The following is a 17,611-nucleotide window of genomic DNA, read 5'->3' as shown; positions in this document are numbered from 1 at the left end:
CCACCAACCGTCATTGGGGAGTCATCTCAGCCATCCAGGAGAAACCTAGATCTAATGGCGCTGCAGGCGGTTCGGCCGAACCATGGGCTGGGCCGCCATGGTCCAAAATCGGTAGATGGCCTCCTTTATTGTTCTCATATGCAGACTTTTGAATTTTGGCTCAGTTCATCGTGTCAATTCTTAGTTCTTGGCTCATTCATACATAAGTCTGATCCTCGACACCGTCCGATTGATTTATCGTCTAGTTTGATGTCGATTCTCCTCCACTTTATGGTTATTCTCTGCAAAAGGTTAGTGAACCAAATACTAGTGGAATATTATTATTCTAACATGAATACTAGTGGAATATGAAGCAGAACCAGGTGAGACTCTCGAGCTTCCAAGCATAGAACCACCGCCTCGACCTCCGATTGAGCTAAAACCTCTACCCCAAGGCCTACGTTATGCTTTTCTGCACGGCGATAAGGAAGCTCCTGTCATCATAAGTGACAAGCTTTCTGAGGAAGCTTTCTAAGGACGAGACTCAGCGTCTTCTAGCTGTGTTAGAGAAACATCACTCTGTTCTTGGCTATTCCCTCCAGGATGTCAAAGGAATTAATCCTGCCCTTTGCACTCATCGCATGCATATTGAGCCCGAGAGTACTTCCTCCAGGGAGCCTCAACGACGGCTCAATAATGCGATGCGTGAGGTCGTAAAGAAAGAGGTTCTAGAAGTCCTACACACCGGGATTATTTATCCCGTACCGTACAGTGAGTGGGTTAGTCCATTCCAGGTGGTGCCGAAGAAAGGAGGGATGACGGTCGTTATAAATGCCCAAAATGAACTCATTCCACAACGAACTGTAACCGGACGGAGCATGTGCATGGACTACAGGAAGCTTAACAAGGCTAAAAAATGGATCATTTTCCGCTACCCTTCATCTATACTAATATAAAAAGGAGGAGTTGCCCCCCTCCAATGCTACAGGTCAAATCATCCGGACTAATCTGAACCGTCCATCCGCGTGCTTCTCTTCCTCCACCACATGATTTCACAGCCGAGGATTCCACGCGCGAAGACATCACTCCTCCTCCACCCGCAGCTGCGGAGACCGCGCGCCTCTCTTCCTCGCTCACTCCTCCAAGTGTCCTCGCAGGAGCGACTCCCCGCTGCCGCTGCGGCCGTCCTCCTCACTCGCTGCTCCTGCTCCCCGCTGCCGCCGCTACGCCGCGCCCTAGCCGGAGCCGCCGTGGCCGTCCTCCTTCTTCCCCACCGCCGCGCCCCGCTCTTCCCCACCTCCTTCTTCCCAGATCGTGCTTCTCCCACTCGGATCAGCTGCCGGAGCCGCCGTCGGAGCCGACTTTGGCCCCTTCTCCGCCGCCGGAACCGACATCGACCTCAGCCCGCGGCCGTCCTTCTTCTTCCCCACCGCCACGGCTGTCCTCCTCACGGACTTCTCCTCGGCCCCACTGCCGGCGCTATGCCACGTCCTCGCCAGAGCCGCCGCCATATCGTTCTTCTCCCACTCGGACCCATACAAATCTCCTCCTCCACCTTCGCCGCTCGCCCCTCTCTCTCTCTCTCTTTGCCCGTGACTCCATCCCCTCCCTAGCCGCTGCCCTCGCGGCCTTGCCATCGCCAATCCTTCCATGCCTTCGATGGAGAGTTACAGCCGATCCCCCATCAACAGCACCCGCGATTGAGGATCAAGCCGCCGCTATCGAGCCAAATCAGGTGGACAAGCTGAGCTGACGGTGTATACGGGAGGTAGAGATGGACACCAGCAACGGCGGTGCATTCGATAAGTGACCTTGATAGCATGTGGCGGGAGAGGATCGGCGGTGGCGCCTGAGATGTCGATAGGGAACATGCTTGCAGATCTCTCTTCCGTCAATGGCTACCACGAGGGTCTTCCCATGGTGTTTGCCCACATTGCCACCTACGCCGCGCTTGCTCTTCCCCCAACTGTCGACGTCCGGCACCATAGCCGCCGAGGCCAAGAAGATCTGGACCATCTGGTCATCTTTGGCGCCATGAATCCGGCCACTTCCGCCAACGGGGCTGCTGCCATCATCGACCCGCCATCTCGTACGGTTCAATGGGCATCATCACACGCCTTTTTGAGTTTGACGATGCGTGCCTAAAATCCTTTGAAATTCTCAAAAAGGCACTCGTCTTAGCTCCAATCATTCAACCTCCCGATTGGACGCTGCCCTTTGAAATTATGTGTTATGCCAGCGATTTTGCTGTTGGTGCGGTCCTGGGCCAAACCAAAAACAAGAGGCATCACGCAATCTGCTATGCTAGCAAAACTCTAATCGGAGCCCAACTGAATTATGCAACCACTGAAAAAGAGCTGCTCGCGGTTGTTTTTGCTATTCATAAGTTTAGATCTTACTTGGTGGGGGCTAGGGTGATTGTTCACACTGATCATGCTGCTCTAAAATACCTGCTCACTAAGAAAGATGCTAAACCATGTCTCTTGCGATGGATATTGCTACTCCAAGAATTTGACTTATTAGAAATTAAGGATAAAACGGGAGTAGAAAATTCCGTAACAGATCATTTGTCTAGGCTGCAAATTACTAATATGCTGGAACAGCCGATAAATGACTTCCTAAGAGATGACATGCTGATGACAGTGCACGACTCCAGCCCATGGTATGCCAATATAGTTAATTATATGGTGTCAAAATACATACTACCGGGAGAAAACCAGAGGAAGCTGAAATATGAGAGTCATCGTCATATATGAGATGACCCATACCTATACCGGATTTGCTTTGATGGGCTGCTAAGAAGATGTGTTTCAACTAAAGAGGGACTTAAGATCATAGAACGATGCCACTCCTCGCCTTATGATGGACATTACGGTGCATTCCGCATGCAGGCAAAGATTTGGCAATGCGGCTTCTTCTGGCTGACAATGTACGAAGATTCAAAAGAGTTTGTCAGAAGGCGCCCAAGCTGCTTGAGGCAAGGAGGAATCACTGCTCGCGATGCAATTCCCCTCACATATAACTTACAAGTCGAGATATTCGATGTGTGGGGTATTGACTTACGAAGATTCAAAAGAGTTTGTCAGAAGGCGCCCAAGCTGCTTGAGGCAACGAGGAATCACTGCTCGCGATGCAATTCCCCTCACATATAACTTACAAGTCGAGATATTCGATGTGTGGGGTATTGACTTTATGGGACCTTTTCTTTAGTCCCGTAATTGCGAGTATATCTTGGTGGCAGTCGACTATGTATCTAAGTGGGTTGAGGCTAAGCTGTGCAGCGCCGCGGATGCGAAGCATGATAAAAATATGTTCTTAGAAATCATCTTCCCAAGATTTGGCACCCCAAGATTGGTCATAAGTGATGGAGGCTTGCACTTCATCGACGAAACCTTCCGACACCTCCTACGAGATATGGGCGCCAAACACAATGTTGCTACACCTTACTATCCTCAGACCAGCGGTCAAGCAGAAACATCAAACAAACAAATCAAAAATATTCTACAGAAGACGGTCAACAAAATGGGCATAGGATGGAAGGACAAGCTGCCAGATGCACTATGGTCATACCGGACAGCGTTCATGACACCCATTGGAATGTCCCCTTATCATATAGTTTATGGTAAGTCATGTCGACTCCCCGTAGAACAAGAGCACCGAGCATATTGGACCATCAGAAACTGGATCATGGATTTCGATGGAGCAGGAGAATGGAGAAAAATGCAGTTGGCTGAGCTAGAAGAGTGGAGAGAGAAAGTGTATCACAATTCCAAAATATACACAGAAAGAACGAAGCGCTGGCATGATAAACAGATAAAAATCAAGAAATTCAAGCCAAGAGACAAGGTACTAATGTTCAACTCCAGAGTTAAGCTCTTCGGCCATGGAAAACTACGCAGCAAATGGGAAGGACAATTCGACATCATCGACACCTCTTCGCACGGGGCGATCACACTCCACAACGACTCAGGTAACTGTTGACGGTCGTTATCCATCAGTTTCAACCGTCAATATTACCAAAACAAGAGAGAACTAGTGATGCTTGCAATGCATAAATATGCAAGAATAATAATATTCCACTAGTATTAAGTCTACTAACCTTTTGTAGAGAATGACAATAAAGTGAAGGAGAATCAACATCAACTCAGACAATAAATCAATCGGACGATGTCGAGAACCAGACTTGTGTATGAATGGGCCAAGAACACAGACTTGACACGAAGAATCAGGCCAAAATTCACAAGTCTACGAAGTGAAGCAGCAGAGGAGGCCGCCAGCCGAAATTGGGCTGGATTGGGCCAGCACCAGGTTCGGTCGAACCTGGTGATTCTGTCGAACCTCCCTCGCCTCTGTTGGATCCAGGTTTTGGCTGGACGGTTGAGATGAAGCCCCAATGACGGTTGGAGGGTATTACCGACCATTCCAACCGTCACAACCGTCATAGTTCAGCTATAAAAGGACTAACAAGCATTTCTGGCGCCATTGCCGGGGAAGATTCATAATAGAGATTACTTAAAACTAATACTTTATATTTACCTTTGTATAGTCAATTTCCTTTGCAGGCTAACCTTGGTTGTTTTCACTTTTTGTTGTGAAAACAGGGTAGTGCATGGCTGGTTTCAACTTGCCGGAAAACTTCAAAGAAAATCCAAAAGCTTTCTTCCGAAGCGTCAGGCCGCGAGTCGTTGCTCCGCAGAAAACTCTACCGACAGAGAAACCAGCCGTACCAGCGCCACAGACCTTCAAGATTATGGCCAGCAAGACTCTTCGCGAGTTCGCTGCTCCCTCTGCTGAATGTGGCCGTCGGGCCACAAATCAACATAGGAGATGTGGATTTCGACCTGAAGTCCAACCTCATTACGATGGCATAGGCTAGCCCGTTCTGTGGCAAGCCTAATGAGGATGCCAACGCTCATCTGCTACAATTCCTGGAGATATGTAGCATGTACACCATCAAGGGCGTTAGTCCTGACGCTGTCAGGCTGCGGCTGTTTCCGTTCTCCCTCCTCAGGAGAGCGAAGCAGTGGTTCTATGCCAATTGTGCTGCTATCAACACCTGGGATAAATGCTCGACGTCATTCCTCTCGAAGTTCTTCCCGATAGGCAAAACCAACGCCCTTCGTGGACGAATTTCCAGATTCCAGCAGACAAGGGACGAGTCCATTCCTGAAGCATGGGAACGACTACAGGAGTACGTGGCCGCCTGTCCTCATCATGGGATGGACGACTGGTTGATCCTGCAGAACTTTTACAATGGGCTCACCCTAATGTCCCGCGATCACCTGGACGCGGCAGCTGGAGGAGCCTTCTTCTCTAAAACGGTTCAAGGAGCCGTTGAACTCATAGAGAAGATGGTCTCCAATACGGGTTGGAGTAAGGAACGACTCCAGACCCGTCAGCGAGGCATGCACACCGTCAAGGAGACGGAGTTACTTGCTGCCAAGCTGGACCTCCTCATGAAATGCTTGGACGACCACGAGAAACGGCCACAAGGCACCGTCAAGGCCTTGGACTCACACGTCACGTGTGAAGTCTGCGGAGGCACGGGTCATTCTGGGAACGACTGCCTGGAAACCCATGAGGAGGCGATGTACATGGGCAAAAACAACGAGTATCGTCCACAAGGAGGTGAGGGGTGGAATCAACCACGCCCATATTATCCAGGAGGCAACAATAACGGTAACTTCTCTAACCAGCCCTCCTTGATGGATCTTGTTTTTGCGCAAGCTAAAACCACTGATGCACTAAGAAAAAAGCTTGCTGCCAATGATAAGATCTTAGAGAACATAAATGTCAAGCTAGATGGCTTCGCTTCTGCATTTCAAAACCAGCTGAGCTTTAATAAGATGATAGAAACCCAGTTAGCTCAGTTGGCATCTTTAGTCCCTGCAAATGAGTCCGGGAGGATTCCGGGGCAACCCGACTCCTCCATTGAAAATGTTAAGGCGATCACAACAAGGGGAGGTAAGTCCACTCGTGATCCGCCGTATCCTAACCCTGCAGGAACTAATGGGATGTCAAAAGAAACGCCATCTACTGACTCGGATGACAAGGAGATCCAGCCAGACAAAACAGTGCCGCAGGAGTACTGCGACACACGGCTGCTGCCATTTCCTCAACAGAGTAGGAAACCGTCAGTGGACAAGCAGTTCGCTTGTTTTGTTGAAGTAATCCAAAAGATCCACATCAACGTGCCGTTGTTGGACGCTATGCAAGTGCCAACGTACGCCCGTTACCTTAAGGACATACTCAACAACAAGAGACCACTCCCAACAACGGAGGTGGTCAAGCTGACGGAACACTGTAGCAACCTGATACTGCACAAACTCCCAGAGAAGAAGAAAGATCCGGGGTGTCCCACGATCACCTGTTCGATCGGGGCACAACAATTCGACCAGGCCTTGTGCGACCTTGGAGCCAGCGTCAGCGTCATGCCAAAAGACGTCTTTGACAAGCTCAACTTCACGGTGTTAGCACCGACACCGATGCGCCTCCAACTGGCTGACTCGTCAGTCCATTACCCGGTAGGGATAGCGGAGGATGTGCCAGCCAAGATACGGGATTTCTTCATCCCGGTTGATTTTGTGGTGCTGGACATGGATACAGGGAAAGAGACGCCGCTCATCCTAGGCCGTCCGTTCCTTAGCACCGCAGGAGCCAACATTGACGTGGGAACGGGGAGTATCCGTTTCCATACCAACGGGAAGGAGGAAAAGTTTGAGTTTCAACCGAGGATGGAACAATGCACCATGGTCAGAATAAAGTACAGGCCAAACCCACAGAATATCCAAGTTGTCGATGTGGAGCCACCCAAGACGGATAGCCTGGTAAGGTTTATGTAGAACTTCCTAGAAAAGGAAACAACAATGCCCAGGAACCGTTATTGGAGGACGCTGGTAAAATCACCTGCACCAGCCAAGAAGCTAGAACAGCCGGCTCAGACGAAGCCATCTTCCGCACCGAAATCAAAGAAGGTGTGGAGGAAGAAGCCAAAAACGCCCGCTCCATCACCTCCGGAAATGGGTGGAAAATCCACGAACTAAATCGAAAGGAGGTACGGTCTTGCACGTCGGATTTTAAATGACACGACCTTCGCCAACAGGTAAATTGGTATGTATCCGCATATTTGCTGTCAACAATTTGAATTTTTGCATCACCACATGTTTGAATTTCAAAATTGCTTTTAGGGTTATTGAATTTGGAGGAAATTCTTCAATTGAATTTTTCAGAGCAAACCAAAGTAAAATTTTCAACGAAAATTCATTGTGCCATGACCACACTGACCGTTGGAATCCAACGGCCGAAAGTGGGGCTGGTTGGTCCCACCAAGGGTTTGGCCGAACACCCTGGTTCGGCCGAACCGGCCAGGCAACGGTCAGCTGCCTCACTTTTTGAGGCAACGACTAGTGGGCCCCACAGGTTAGTTTTGACCGTTGTGGGTGCACAACTTAAGCCAACCGGCTGGGAGAAGGGACTTCACCCCATTTCAACACATTTTCATTCCCTCTCCAAAGTTTGCTCTCAAGTTCATTCATGCTTTGATAATTTTCCTCTAGTTCAAATCTTTAGTTGCATACATACAAGTTGCTTTGGTGAAACTAACCGGCGGGTGAAACTCTTGTCATTTCTAACCCCAGCCAAGTTAGCCTGTTCTTTCTCCATTGTGTAGTATGAGGAGGCGACTGTCTCGTCTGTTCAAGGGGTCAAGCTCTCCATAAAGTCGTCATGACGAGTCTAGCACTCGTTCCTCAGCTGATGTCTCGATAGAAGACGCCGACGCTCCGCGACAACTCCTGAGCGACGCTGACCTTGACCTTGTCAGCGATCGGGAGAGACAAGCCTACTACATGCTGAGCGACCGGGAGTATGCTCACACGCGAGAATACTCACCGGAGTTGCTGAAAAAATAGGTATGGATGTTGAATTTCGTTCTATTTGGAAAGCTGTTGGTTGGCAGAGATTTGCTGTGGTAGAGTAGCCCAGTTCTTGTTTGCTTACTTTGCAATTTCTGTACACTTTGAAAGAAATAGAAGATGATATTTCATTTCGCTTTTTCCGTAAGGAGTTCACGCTCACATGGAAAGGCTTAAGTACACTTCTTGGTTTTCATGATTCCTGTAAAATCGATCTCCAGAAAGGAATTTCTGGGTTCGAGAAAAATAGGTTTTGGGAAGATATTTCTGGTGCTCCAATTTGCAAGATACCTAGAACGAATGATATCCATAATCCTACACTTAGGCTCATGCACAAATGGATTGCTATGACTTTGTTTCCTAGAAGTGATCTGAGACCCATTAGGGGAGATGAATTAATTATCATGTTTGCCATGGTTAGAAAGATCAAAATTTCTCCTGTGAAATGTATAATAAGACAATGGTTAGAAAGTACAAAGTTCACTGCTCCTGTTGAGTGCACTTCTCTGATTACTCGGATAACAAAAGGGCTAGGGATCGTTAGTGACCAAATTGCTTTTATCTCAGCCGCTCGTCCGCGTATTGATGAGGCCTATCTAGTGCAAAGGCATATTTTGAAACGTGGAGTAGATGGATCTTTGGTATACTTTTTCCCCGGTTGTACAAATGAAATCCCATTGCCAAATGCGGGGTATCATTTGTACAACTGCCATGAACTAACCATTCCCCTGCAGACCATAGAAGAATCTCGTGCAGGTGGAACATACAGGGAGACGCGCAACATGACAAGGAACGAACAAGGAAGTTCATCATCCTCGACACTTGTGCAGATGTATGAGGCAGGTTGGGCACCAACTGGGGATGCACCCAGATGGACCCAAGCTCCACGCCATAGCATCGGAGTCTCAACTTGGGCAAGCGCCAGTGAGGACCGGTGGCATGCGCCTCATGACATCCACTAGGGGGGACAACCAACCCTCCAGATCAAGTGGTGTGCCTCCAGCTCCAAGTGAATGGCGCTCGAGTTCCTCTCGTTGGGACTTGGGTGAAATCACTAGGAGGATGGACACCCTTGAGATGCAGACGGGGGAGATCTAGTACGACCTCACGGAACACATAGCACAAACGCAAGATGGCAACAATCTGCTGATGCTCAGTTCACCAACATCAACAACATGATGCAACAACAGCATGATGACCTTCAGGCGTACTTCCGCTTTCAGGGGTTCAATCCTTATCAAGGACCCTGAGCGAAAGCCAAGCTTGGGGGGAGACATCGCTCCCTCCAATGAGGTAACTTGTATCACATTGCATATTTCCCTTTCCAATTGCATATTTGATTTCCAATTGCATCTTATAAAACTTCAAAACAACATAAAAATTTGCAAAATAGAAAATACCAAAAAAATAGGATAGGTTTGAGTCATGCTAGGTAAGACAAGCTAGTTCTCTTTGTTGAAATGATGAATAGTTGCTCTGTTTTATATCTTTTATATACTCTATCAAAGGTTAAATATGAGTAGCCAACAATTATCCAGGAACCGGAGGTAAATGGGCTGCACTTCCTAATCTAAGTCTAGGTTGTTGCGAGATACGAGATAGTAAATATGAGTAGCTATGACCTTGATACTAGTTTGGCTTGAATTCCAGATGTTTTGTTTTTCAAAATAATAAAATTGAAAGTTCCTCATTTGGTATAAATTCCTACCAGAGCCAAAAATGTGCTATCATGATTAAACCATATACATTTTGGTTGCTTGCCATTCCATTGAACTTTGTCAAACTCTTGTGACTTGTGTAGATACTTCTCATGCTCTATGATTAAGATCATACAACCGCATTTATGCACATGCTAAACTCCTACACTGGGAGCTAAGCAATATTCCACTCCATTTCCATATTACCACCAAAATAAATTCTCCATGCTTTCATGTGCTTTCTTCTCCTAAAGAAAAAAATATATCCTTTTGAAAAAAAAAGAGACGAGGGAAAGGCATGGTTATGAAAAAAAATAAAGTTATGCTCCATCAAGCATGAGTGTGATATTGAAAAAAAAATGTAATCATGCCCTCTCCTAATAAATAAAAGAAGGATTTTTGGGAGAAGAAAGTAAGCACAAAGGAGAAGCATTTTTTGTTTTATTTTTCCTCATATACCATTTCCACTATATACCACACACACATTATGCACGATCTTGATCTTGAGTATGTTTAGTAATCTGCTCTAGTCTAAGTTTTTAACTTAGTAATAAATGTGAATGCAAGTATGCCATGTTTTATCTATACCGAGCTCCACATATAAACCTTAGACTAGGAATCAAAAAGGCATCTCTTGGTGAGGAATTCAAAATGATACACTTAGAGAGATTGAGTGAATCAATTGAGGAACTTGGTTTTCATTTCTAAAATCATTTGAAAACTTCCGGAACAAGAGTTGAATAAAGATCGGGTGATTGGTGCTCTAATTACTGTTCTGTCTTTCAACAGCCCAAAGCAAAGAGAAGCAGTGTCTCGTGGGAATCAGGGGTAAGAGTAAGCCACTGTGCCAAAGATTATTTAATCTGAGAGAGAGTATATCTACCTTGCACATGTATCTTTGAGATATGTAACATAGTAGCAACTCCTGATCAACAACCAAGTCTTTGTTCCCTTTCATCCTTCACTCGGGACGAGCAAGGGTTCAAGCCTGGGGGGTTTTGTTGACGGTCGTTATCGATCAGTTTCGACCGTCAATATTACCAAAACCTTTCCTCTTCATTCTTTCCACTAAGAAAGCTCTCCTCTCCATCTCAACTCAATTCCTTGGTCCCCCTACTCAAACCACCCATGGCTAGCAAGTCCTTCATGCCCTACATTGGCTCCTCCTCCAATTCCACTTGCAACCTCAACGCAGAGCCGACTCCGGTGAACCAACTCATCCCCATTGAAGATTACACGATGGAAGAGGTAAACGTTGTGTGGACGCAGCCTCTTGCGATGGTGTCTGGCTCCCTAGCAATTTTGCATCCAGTCGGCGAGCACCATGGTTCAGCCGAACTAGGTGTTCGGCCGAACCCATCACGGCCCCAATCGGCCCCCCGTTCAGCAGCGCGATCCCTCTCCCCTCGCCATGTGACCAAAACCAAAATTTGGGGGAATTCGACTGCGCGACAGCCGACAACTGGAGAGCTCAATCCGTTGACGACAAGGCGGCTCTTCCAAGAGCAAGTAAAGGCCGCTCCGCTGCCCACCGAGCAATATATGGGCACGCTCTATACAAAGGCAAGAGATGAGGTGCTCCACAAGTACACCACGCCCACCGCCACTCCATCAACCCCTAATGGGGACCCTTTTTGCATTCGGGGAGTGCGAACTCCCGGCGGTGGGTATGGTAAGTGCTTGCTCCTGCCCTTGACACCATCGGAGAAGGAGGGGGCAACGGAGTCCCGTAGCCCTCCACTTATGAATTGGAAGCGTCATTTGACGCCCCCTCCTATCATTACGGCACCCGGGCAAATTCCAAGAAGAAGAAGTAAAATAGCCCGCGCCCTCGGTCCATAAGCTAGTAAGCCATGTGAAGAAGCTTCGCAAGGAGAATATTGAGCTTAGGGATCGCAACACGGAACTAGGTAGAGCTTGCTGAGCTTAGAGGCAATTTCGATACCCTTAGTCGCGGTTTTTGCGCTAAGATCAAGCGTGCATTTGTAGAGATGAGAAAGGAGAACAAATATTATGCAAATTAGAATATTAGATGTCTCCTCTTCCATTAATAATGTAGCTAATAGGTTCTTAGTTTCTTTATTTTATTTTATTTTATTTTTATCATTGTAAGCACCTATTGTCAAATAATGTGGCTCATTGGTTTTAACCCCAATGATCGCCAATTTTGTCTTTTGATGATTAATAAAGTTTAGCATTCAAAATAAGTGTGGGGGAGATACCTCAGCTTTCTGACGTGCAAATTCTAAAACTGTGACTGAATATCTGAACACCTGATGTGCACTAAACTCTGAAGAAAATTGCAGTGATTGGGCACCAGAAGGGTTCGGCCGAACCCCTTGCCCCAATCACTCCCAGTTTTCACATGTAAGCAGGTGAGCACGTCCACTGCCTGAATATCGCCACCATTGTATAGTACAGGAGCTGGGAATTCAGAAAATATTTGGTTCAAGCATAATTGAAAAGATAAAATTTCCAACCGATGAAATTCTTCCTATGATTAATCTTATATATATTTTATTTTCAACTGAACTTGTTATTTTGAACAACCATCCATATGTAGGGAACCTTATGCATCTAAGTAATTGTTATATGAGTGATGGTTAAAGATAAAAGGAATTCTTGCAGCATTTGTCATGACTTTTGGGGGATTTGTTTTTCAAAATGAAATTTCCTTCAAAGCTCGTTCCTCTAAATGATTTCATTATTCTACCTACTAAGGCCATATGCTAGTATGACAATGTTAAACCATATTGATGCATATGACTGCTTGACATTATAATGAGCTTTGCGAAATTAATGTGACTCGTGTTAGATATCTTTCATACTCTCGTGATCAAGGGTTCATATCCACATACACAAAATAGCTAGGCTTCTACATTGGAAGTTGGCTTTCCACAAAAATTTCATTACCATCTAAATAAACTCGTACTTTGTACTATGCTTTCTTCTCCTAGAAAATCCTTTGCAAAAAGAAAATGAGAAATGGAGGGAAAGGCATGGCTATTAAAAAAAAATTCTTTCTCTCAAAACATGGACCATGATAAAAAAAAAGAGAAGAAAAAGGGAAACTAGCCATGCCCCTTCCATATTTATGCAAAGAAAGTTGGAGAAGAAAGTATAGGCAAAGCAGAAACATTTTATTCCATCATTCATAAAAATATCTTACATTTTCCACCAAAAATAAAGACCCTTGATCTAGGAGTATAATTGATGATCTTCTTGAGTCCATGTATTTGGCTTTGCAATATATAAGATGCAGGTGTCACGACCGGAAATAACCCAACGGGCGTTCCTTACGTGCGTGCATTATTCCTTGTCCCAGGAGGCAAGGTACACCAAAAGTTGATACAGTTCAGAGTTCAACAAGCGGAAGCGTAAATAGTTAATTTATTACATGGGCAGCGAAGGCCCAGCACACACAAAGACAAACGAGAAACAGCGGAAGACTAGGGCGACGACCACAGGCGCTTGACGGCAGGCACGAGCTAGACACCAAAATCTTCATCTTCCGGAGACTCCTCTTCTGGGTTTGGGAAAAATTGAGCAAGACTGAGTACAACCACTGTACTCAACAAGACACACCCACAAGTGCATAATAAATACAAGGGAGTACAAGGGAGTTATAATATAAAGGGTTAGGGTTGCAGTAAACAGCATTAAAAGACACTTAGTTGCTCAAAGCTATTTTGTAAACACGATTCTAGAACTATACAATATTATTTATCAAGGCCGTGAACCCACACGAACCTGCCTTAACCCAAGGCCTACGATGATTCAGACCGAACCGGCAACCCGACCCTGGGTCCCAGCTCGTCCCAAGCCAACCCAGGGCAACCATTCCTCCTTTTAGTTGTTAAGCAGGTTTTAAGAATTAAAACACTAACTTGGGTACATTGCTCGGCTTGCCCATAACCGAGGGCGCGGCTATTCGAATAGATTATACTCTGATCAGAGGTGTACATCTTTACCCACAAGACACATCTTCCTCACGTGTAACCACGTGCCATATACCACCACGGTATACGGACGGAAGACGTGACATAGTTTCCAACCCATCCTAGCCATAGACAAGAGTACCGACCCAATCCCACCTACGGCCGGAACCCCCGGGACAGGTAGGCAGGACTGAGCCCCTAGCAGCAGGACACCGGCCCTGTGCCATGACATCTCGACTACCGGGCCGCAGCTCGTGTAGCCTTCATTTGTCCTAGAGATGTCCATCGACCCCCGACTTCTTCCATCTCCATCCGTGTACTTTTGTTTACAACCAGACTGAGCCACAAACTAAGCCTTACCCACTAGACATGTAGAAGTACGGTAGTGCTTTGCAACAGAGGCCCGAAGACCGGTCCTTATATGGCCGAGGTGCTACTATCAAAACCATGCACCCCGAGCCCAGCCTAAAACCATTTTGAGGGTTTTGAATAGAGGGGGAGGTGTGAATCCAATTCCACAATAATCAAACCATTCCATATTGTCCAGGTGATACGAATATCCCAAAGTCTAGAGTTGTAAAACCACCTAATGTTGCCTAATTAACCAGCGAAGCATCTACCTAAAATCATACTAGTGGTACCATGAGTAGAGTGTCCACTAGTTGGGGTTTTGTTTATTCTAGGGTGAACAAGGAAATAATAACAATAACAATAATAAGGTCATAACAAAGGTAAATAGGCATGGCTAGATAAAACAGTGATAACGCGGGAATTTAAATAAAGCGATAATGCAATAATTTAAATCAAAATAATTTTATAAACTGGGATTCAATCTGTTCAAGGATGATGTGACTTGCCTTGTTCGCTTTCCCAAACGTCGGCTTCAACCTCCACGAGGAGCGGATCTTCCGAAGCTGCAGCGTCTACACGACCAACGGAAAAGAAAAGGCTTTTACTCTAATAAACTCCATATAACAAGCAGAAACAAAGCACAAAAATGGGTTCTTGACTTCTTAAGGAAAAATTAGAGACTTGAACGGTCCAATTCCGAGTTCAAATGGCCAAGTTATGGCCATTTGAAGTTTATATGCTCTTTAAATGAATATTTGCGAATTTCTTCATTTAAATTTTAATTTAAAATGGATTTATTGCGTCAGCCGAGGGGAGGGGCGCGCGGACCGGGTCCACGGGAGTGGGGCCCACGCGGCAGCCTCACGGTCCACGGTGGACCGGGCGCACCCGGGCTCGCACCGGCCGGCGCCGTGAGTCCCACGCGTCAGCCGCACCTAAGGGCGCGGGCGGCTGACAGCCGGGCCCCACACGGCAGCCGCGGGGCACGCCCGAAGGCGGCCACGCCGCACAGCCGACGGGAGGCGGCGCGCCCACGCCCCTATGGTCGCCGGCGGCGGCCATAGGTACGGCGGAGCGGCGGCCGAGAGAGGGGAGGGAAGGGGGAAACGAATCGGCGGTCCACGGCTCACCCCGGGTCGACGGCGACGACGGGAACGGCGACCGGAGCGGAGGAAGGCGGCGGCGCGGCTCGGGTGGACGGGGTCGACGGGGCTCCGGCGGTCGGCGACCAAAACGGAGAGGTGGACGAGGTCGGCGAGGATGCGGCGAAGCCGAAGGAGGCGGCGCCGAGGTGGGAGGTGGTCCGGGGCGACAACGGCGGCGGACCGGAGCTCGGCGGCGACGGCGGAGAGAGAGAGCGACGGCGCGAGCTCGATTCCGGCGGGGAGAGAGAGCGGCGAGCGGCGGAAACGGTGGAGGGAGGCACGGGGAGGGTTTATATAGGGTTAAGAGAGGGAAGGGGTGGCCGGAGGAGGGGGAAACGGGCGCGGGAGTCCCGGCCGTCATTAATGGCGCCGGCGAGGTTAGGGGGAAAGTTCCAAACGAATCCGAGGGAGAGAGAGAGGGAAAAATGGGGGGAAAGGGGGAGGGGATCCCGGGGAATATTTCCCCCCTCTTGATTGCACGCGGGGCGGACGGGGGCGGCGGGATTCGCGGCGGCGGCGGCAGCGCTAGGGCGCGGGCGGGGCGGCGGGAGCGGCGGGAGGAAGGGGATGACGGGTGGGCCCCACCCGTCAGCTAGGGTGGCGGGCGGGCCCGCCCGTCAGCGGCGCGCGCGCGGGGAGGAGGCTGAATGGGCCGCGGGGAAGAGGAGAGAGAGGGAAAGAGATGGGCCGAGCCGGCCCAAGAGGGGGAGGGGGGGGGGAAAAAGGACTTTTTAGAGCTTTTCTTTTTATAAAACCATTTTAACTTTGTTTATTTCTTAATAATTATTATTTGTGCTCTGAAAATTCCACTAAAATTTATTTACGCATTTTAGGCTTTTAGGAAATATACAAAAGCCCTCGAAGCCTTATTTGACTTTTAACTTTGCACATTTTAATTGTTGGAGGCTTTCACATGGATTTTAATTATTCTAGGCATAATTTCGAGGATGTATTTTAGAGTCGTTTTGAGACGCGACAAACCTACCCCCCTTAAACGGAATCTCGACCCCGAGATTCGGAAAAACTGGCGAAGAGATCGGGATGGGCTGCCTTCAGCTCGTCTTCACGCTCCCAGGTAGCTTCTTCCTCGGCGTGGTTGCTCCATTGGACCTTGCAAAAACGGATTACCCGGTTCCTGGTCCTGCGCTCCATGGTGTCCAGGATTTTCACTGGCCTCTCCACGTAGGTCAAGTCTTCGCGAACTTCAATTTGCTCTGAGTCGGTCTGCTCGGACGGCACCCGAAGACATTTCTTGAGTTGTGACACATGGAACACATCATGCACGTTGCCCAAGGAGGCGGACAGCTCCAACTGGTAAGCGACTTCTCCGCGTCGGGTAATGATACTGAAAGGACCCACAAACCGAGGTGCGAGCTTCCCTTTTGTCTGAAACCTGTGTACACCTCGCAATGGCGTGACTCGAAGGTACACAAAATCGTCCACTGCGAATTCCAGGTTACGGCGACGGTTATCTGCATAACTTTTCTGCCGGGACTGTGCCACCTTTAGATTATCCCGAATGGTTCTGACCTTCGCTTCAGCTTCTCTCAGGATATCAGTCCCGAACACTTGACTTTCCCCAACTTGGTCCCACAAGAGCGGTGTCCGGCATTTGCGCCCATACAACGCTTCATAAGGTGCCATTTGTATACTGGCTTGGTAGCTGTTATTGTAGGAGAACTCGGCATAGGGGAGACTCTTATCCCAGGTCTTCCCGAAATCTAGGACACATGCGCGAAGCATATCTTCTAGGATCTAATTTAGACGCTCGGTCTGTCCATCCGGCTGCGGGTGATACGCGGTGCTGAAATTTAATCGGGTACCCAGCTCTTCTTGGAGCTTCTTCCAAAAGTGAGAGGTGAATTGGCTTCCCCTATCAGATACGATTTTCTTGGGAACGCCATGGAGACTCACGATCCTAGCGAAGTAGAGCTCGGCTAGTTTGTTCCCTCCATAGGTGGTCTTCACAGGAATAAATCGAGCTACCTTGGTTAATCGATCCACAACTACCCATATAGAATCATATCCACCTTGGGTTTTTGGAAGTCCGGTGATGAAATCCATCCCAATTTCATCCCATTTCCATTCTGGTACTTGGAGAGGTTGGAGAAGTCCGGCCAGTCGTTGGTGCTCTGCCTTGACACGCTGGCACACATCACAAAGGGCCACGAACTCTGCAATTTCCCGCTTCATACTAACCCACCAGTATTTCTCCTTCAAGTCTAAGTACATCTTCGTACTGCCAGGGTGGATGGAATAAGGACTTTCGTGAGTTTCCTGAAGAATCAGTTGTTTAAGTTCTCTGTTATCTGGAACGCATACCCGATTTCCGTTCCATAGGGTTCCGTGTTCATCCTCTGTGAAACCAGCGGCTTTACCCTGTTTCATATTCTTGAGGAGTCCATGCATGTCCGGGTCGTTCTTCTGAGCCTCGCGGATTTGATCGAGCAAGGTGGGCTTGGCTTCCAACGCAGCCAAGAATCCACGACCCACTATGCTTAGATTCAGGGCTTCCATCTGTTGGTTAAGTTCGGGTGGAATGCCACGGACGTTAAGAGTGTTGCAATGGCTTTTTTGACTTAGAGCGT

General features: G+C 48.0%; 1 protein-coding gene and 1 non-coding gene across 2 annotated transcripts; one reads left to right on the top strand and one right to left on the bottom strand.

The window, feature by feature from the left end:
- The first annotated feature begins 1,833 nt into the window (after window positions 1-1,833).
- Window positions 1,834-9,142, top strand: LOC136356157 (uncharacterized). The gene is made up of 3 exons (XM_066309736.1): window positions 1,834-2,073; window positions 4,851-6,806; window positions 9,050-9,142. Exons 1-3 carry the CDS (start codon window positions 1,834-1,836, stop codon window positions 9,140-9,142), a joined length of 2,289 nt encoding a protein of 762 aa, XP_066165833.1.
- On the bottom strand, window positions 5,094-5,200 carry LOC112938857 (small nucleolar RNA R71). The gene has a single exon (XR_003242177.1). It is a non-coding gene; the product is annotated as a small nucleolar RNA R71 (small nucleolar RNA).
- Window positions 9,143-17,611: the final 8,469 nt, after the last annotated feature.

Source organism: Oryza sativa, chromosome 4, assembly GCF_034140825.1.
Source record: "Oryza sativa Japonica Group chromosome 4, ASM3414082v1".
NCBI lineage: Eukaryota > Viridiplantae > Streptophyta > Magnoliopsida > Poales > Poaceae > Oryza > Oryza sativa.
This window is presented reverse-complemented; position numbering and strand designations above follow the sequence as displayed.

Excerpts from the sequence above, each read along its gene's own strand:
- LOC136356157 (XM_066309736.1), top strand. The coding sequence starts at position 1,834 with ATGTCGATAGGGAACATGCTTGCAGATCTCTCTTCCGTCAATGGCTAC. Across the intron at positions 2,074-4,850 it reads TCGACCCGCCATCTCGTACG|GCTAGCCCGTTCTGTGGCAA; the intron begins GTTCAATGGGCA and ends ACGATGGCATAG. Across the intron at positions 6,807-9,049 it reads CACCCAAGACGGATAGCCTG|TTCACCAACATCAACAACAT; the intron begins GTAAGGTTTATG and ends GCTGATGCTCAG.